The sequence below is a fragment of the Apium graveolens genome, chromosome 6 (genome assembly GCF_009905375.1).
Source record: "Apium graveolens cultivar Ventura chromosome 6, ASM990537v1, whole genome shotgun sequence".
Lineage (NCBI taxonomy): Eukaryota > Viridiplantae > Streptophyta > Magnoliopsida > Apiales > Apiaceae > Apium > Apium graveolens.
The window spans coordinates 241,699,730-241,704,490 of NC_133652.1; the positions used below are offsets into that span (position 1 = coordinate 241,699,730).

General features: G+C 45.9%; 1 protein-coding gene across 1 annotated transcript; it reads left to right on the forward strand.

Moving 5' to 3' along the window:
* Nucleotides 1-2,687: 2,687 nt before the first annotated feature.
* Nucleotides 2,688-3,965, forward strand: LOC141665821 (uncharacterized). Its single transcript, XM_074471803.1, has 2 exons — nt 2,688-3,293; nt 3,549-3,965. Exons 1-2 carry the CDS (start codon nt 2,688-2,690, stop codon nt 3,963-3,965), a joined length of 1,023 nt encoding a protein of 340 aa, XP_074327904.1.
* Nucleotides 3,966-4,761: the final 796 nt, after the last annotated feature.

Consider the following 4,761-nt stretch of genomic DNA (forward strand, 5'->3'; position numbering starts at 1 on the left):
ATTACGCTTGGGCTTCTTATCCAAAAAGTCCAATACAGACCTGTCTGGTCCAAGTTTCATAGTAGACCTGTCTGGTCCAAAGCTTCGTAATGGGCCTATGACGGCCCAAACATCCAAAGCGCACCAGCAGAGGTCGTCCAAGTCCACAAACCTGAGTTGTTCACAGACTAGGCCCAATACGGCTGGAAGAGGATATATGTGTGTGTTCTAAACGGACTCAAAGTCTTATATAGAAGGTTCTGGATCTCCTTCCTTAAGGGGACTCCTAATCACCATCTAAGTTGGAGACTTATCCACCAAGTCTTCCAACAGAAGTCTAACCCTAGACTCAACTCTATATAAAGGGCTCTACCCCTCATTCTAGAACTATATTTTTGGCTTGATTCTCTACAACACAGAGATACGTAGGCATCTTGCAAGGATCGATAGTCCCGAACGCAAGAGCAGCCATTAAAGCTTGAAGCTCACCAACCCTAGCATTAAATACTAAAGTACTCAGGTTTTATTCCACAACATTTGGTGCCGTCTGTGAGAAACTTACAACAACTATGGTGAACACACGGAGCAGAAACACTAGTAGGACAAACACTCCTGTCCCATCGCGAATAATTGCATCAGCAGTGGAAGTACCACCACACTCAACTTATGCCCCCACCCAAGAAGGAACCCTAGTAAGGGCAACTGAGGCTCAACCACAAGGGGTGAATCCCCCGGCTCCTCAAGGGACGAACCCCCAACTTCAGCAGCTGCATGCACCTGTGAACTCTCAACCCCTTGGGTATGAGTACTCGACAATTGTGACTACTAACCCCCCTTACGGGATGTCTCTATACCCCGAAGTTGGAGGGAGTGGACATCCTGGTACGAGTGAAGCACAAGGGCGGATGCCCCAATACATACGTGGCTTGGCTTCTATTCCGAAAGATCAAGAATTCTCTGGGACTTATACTAAAAGAGACTCTGAGTCATCGGATGACGATGTTGCTCCAAGAAGAACGCATGCTGGCAAGGAGCCGATGGCTAACGCTGAACAACGCTCTAGGAGCACTCAAGGGATGAATCCCAAGATGTTCAAGAGAGGATCAGGGCTCATGAAGCAGAGATCCAAAGGCTGAAGCAAGACCTGGAGACACATCTGGCCTCAAGACCCCCACTTATTCCAAGGCGGAGAAATCCTCCTCCAATCATAGACCTAGATGGTCCAATACCAAGAAGGACAGCTGCCCTAAGGGCTGATCTAAGTGATCGTATGCCCCTAGGTGATCCTGATGATCCAAACCCACCATTCACTGAAGAGATAATGAATGCTCGTATCTCAAGGAAGTTCAAGATGCCCACCATCAAAGCATATGATGGTATTGACGACCCCGCTAATCATGTTAGGACGTTCTCTAATGCCCTATTGTTATAGCCCGTGAACGACACTATTAAGTGTCGGGTCTTCCCTCAAACCCTATCGGGCATGGCTCAAAGGTGGTACAGCCGTCTGCCCCCAAACTCTATAGGATCCTTTAAGGACTTGAGTCAAGCTTTTATCAAGAAGTTCATAAGTGGCAGAGCGCATGAGAAGAGCTCAGCATCTCTCATGGGTATAGTCCAAGGAGCAAAGGAGTCCCTGAGAGAGTAACTGAATCGATTTACGAAGGAGGCTTTGAAGGTCCCTGATCTTGATGATAAAGTAGTTATGATAGCCCTACAGCAGGGGACTAAAGACGAGTTCTTTAAGATGTCCTTGGCTAACCGCCCTCCCGAAAGCATGCTGCAGCTCCAGGATAGAGCTGGGAAATATATTAAGGTGGAGGAAAGTATGAAGAAGATAGCTGTGAGTAACGAACCTACTGGGAATAAGAAGCAGAAGACGGATCAGGAGTATGATGCCAAGGATAAGTATCCACGAATTGGCAAAAACTCTGACTCCTCCTCTTCTAAGAAGAATCAGCAAACAAGGTTCGCTGAATATACAAGGTTGAATGCTCCAAGGAGCCAAATCCTTATGGAAATTGAGAAGGATAAGGACTTTCAAATGGTCGAAGCCACTAAGGGGAGACCCCGAGAAAAGAGACAAGAGTCGGTACTGCAGGTTTCACAAGGATGTCGGTCATGATACTGACGATTGTAGACAAATTAAGGATGAGATTGAGTATCTGATCCGAAGGGGAAAGTTTGGATGTTTCACTAAGGGTGAGGAGGCCCGAGGCCAAAAGAGAGATAATGATCGAAGAGATGATGATCGAAGGGGTAACGACAGAGATCGTAACCCACAGCCCCGAGGGCCAATAATTAATATGATCTCAGGAGGACCTACAGTAGCTGGTACTACAAGGAACTCCTGAAAAGCTTATGCAAGAGAAGTGATGAGCATAGTTGGAGAGCCATCTAAGTGTTCTAAGTCAGAGATGATACTTGAATTTGGTGACCCGGACTTTGAAGGTTTGAAATTTCCTCAGGATGATCCTCTGTTTATCACTCCGATAATTGGAAATTATCCTATTATGAGGGTCCTAGTGGACAATGGAGCTTCCGTGGATATTCTGTTCTATGACACATTCATAAGGATGGGCTACAATGATTCTCATCTAACTCCGTCCAACGCACCTATCTATGGGTTTAACCATGTGGAATACAAATTCGAATGAGCAAAATAACTTCCCGTAACTATCGGGGAAGAGCCCAGGGAGGCCACGCAGATGTTGAACTTTCAGGTTGTCAAGGCAGCCTCTACCTACAATGCTATCATGGGTAGAACAGGGATCCATGCTTTTAAGGCTGTGCCATCAACCTACCATATGGTACTGAGGTTCCCACCTAGGAATGGTCCTGAAGAAGCAAGGGGAGATCAGAAGATGGCCCACGGTTTTTATGTTACAGCACTTAGGCCCGATGGAACAGGGGGGCATGTCCTCCCCATAGAAGACATGGATGTCCGAGAAAATAATGAACTGCGAGGAACGCCAGCCGAGGACTTGGTCCCAATTCCTTTAGACCCCTTAGACCCGGAGAAGGTCACGCACATGGGGGCATCTCTTGATAAGCCCTTGAAGGGTCGAATGACAACTTTCCTCCAGGAAAACAATGATGTATTTGCTTGGACAGCCGCTGATATGCCTGGGAGTTATCCAAACCTAATAACTTATAGGTTGAAAGTTGATCCAACTCGGAAGGCTATAAAGCAAAAGAAGAGAACTTATGCCCCTGATAGGATGGAAGCCATTAAGCAGGAGGTCGAGAAGCTTTTAGAAGCTGGATTTATTGAGGAAGTGCAATTCCCTGAATGGTTGGATAACCCCCTAATGGTCAAGAAGGCCAATGGAAAGTGGAGGATGTGCATTGACTTTACTGATTTGAATGATGCTTGTCCCAAAGACTATTACCCCCTACCAAGGATTGATACCCTGATTTATGCCACTGCTGGACATGAGATGTTAAGCTTCATGGATGGCTTCAGTGGTTACAATCAAATCAGAATGCATAAGGATGACACCCCCAAGGTATCTTTCATAACTGACTTTGGTGTATTCTGTTATCTTGTTATGGCTTTTGGACTTAAGAATGGAGGAGCTACTTACCAAAGACTGGTAAACAAGATATTTGCCCATCTAATTGGGAAGACCATGGAGGTCTATGTCGATGACATGTTAGTAAAAAGCTTAAGCAAGGCCGATCATATTAGTCACCTCAGAGAAGCATTTGAAGTGCTAAGGCACCATAAGATGATGTTAAACCTAGCCAAGTGCGCTTTTGCCGTTGGGTCTGGAAAATTTTTGGGTCACATGGTCTCTAAGAGGGGGATAGAGGCTAATCCCGACAAGATCAAAGCCATCCTAGACATGGAGCCACCACGCTCCATCAAGGACGTTCAGAAGCTGAAAGGAAGAATTGCAGCTCTAGGGAGGTTCATCTTCAAGTTTGGAGACAAATGCCTGCCCTTTTTCAAAACCCCTAAGAAGGTGAAGGACTTTGAATAGACAACTGAGAGCCAAGAAGCCTTTGAACAACTGAAGAAGTACATGACTGAAGCCCCGTTGTTGGCTAAACCAAGTCCGGAGGAAATTCTTTACTTATACCTCGCGGTATCTGAAAAAGCCATGAGTGCAGTCCTCCTGAAGGAAGAGCAGAAGGTCCAGAAACCTATATACTATGTGAGCAAGGTGCTCCATGGAGCAGAGTTGAATTACTCCACCACGGAGAAGTTTGCACTTGCTCTCATCATAGCCTCGAGCAAGTTAAGATTATACTTCCAGGCTCACAAGATCGAACTCCTGACGGACCAACCCTTGAGGAATATACTACATAGCCCGAAGGTCAGCGGAAGGCTCATCAAGTGAGCGATTGAGTTAGGAGAGTTTGATATCAAGTATAAGCCTCGAACGGCCATCAAGGCTAAGGCCTTAGCAGACTTCATGGTCGAATGCACCATCAATGACCAAGAAGTTGGGGGCAGGAGATAGTAACCCCAGAAGAAGGAGAGAAGGAGAAGGGTGAAGAAACAACCTTAAAAGAGTATTGGGTTCTCCATTTTGACGGAGCATCCAAAACAAAATCTAGTGGTGCAGGCCTAGTCTTGCAAAGCCCTGATGGGTTTATGATTGAATATGCTTTAAAATTGGACTTCCCAACTACGAAAAACGAAGCAGAATATGAACCATTGATAGCTGACTTAGGCTTAACTAGAGCCGTGAGGGCCAAAAACCTAAAGGTCTGCGGAGACTCAAGACTTGTAGTTGGTCAAGTTAATGGAGAGTTTGAAACCAAAGATGAAAC

Coding starts and splice junctions, on each gene's coding strand:
- LOC141665821 (XM_074471803.1), top strand. CDS start 2,688: ATGTTGAACTTTCAGGTTGTCAAGGCAGCCTCTACCTACAATGCTATC. Junction 3,294..3,548: donor GGTTGGATAACCCCCTAATG/GTCAAGAAGGCC, acceptor TTTGGACTTAAG/AATGGAGGAGCTACTTACCA.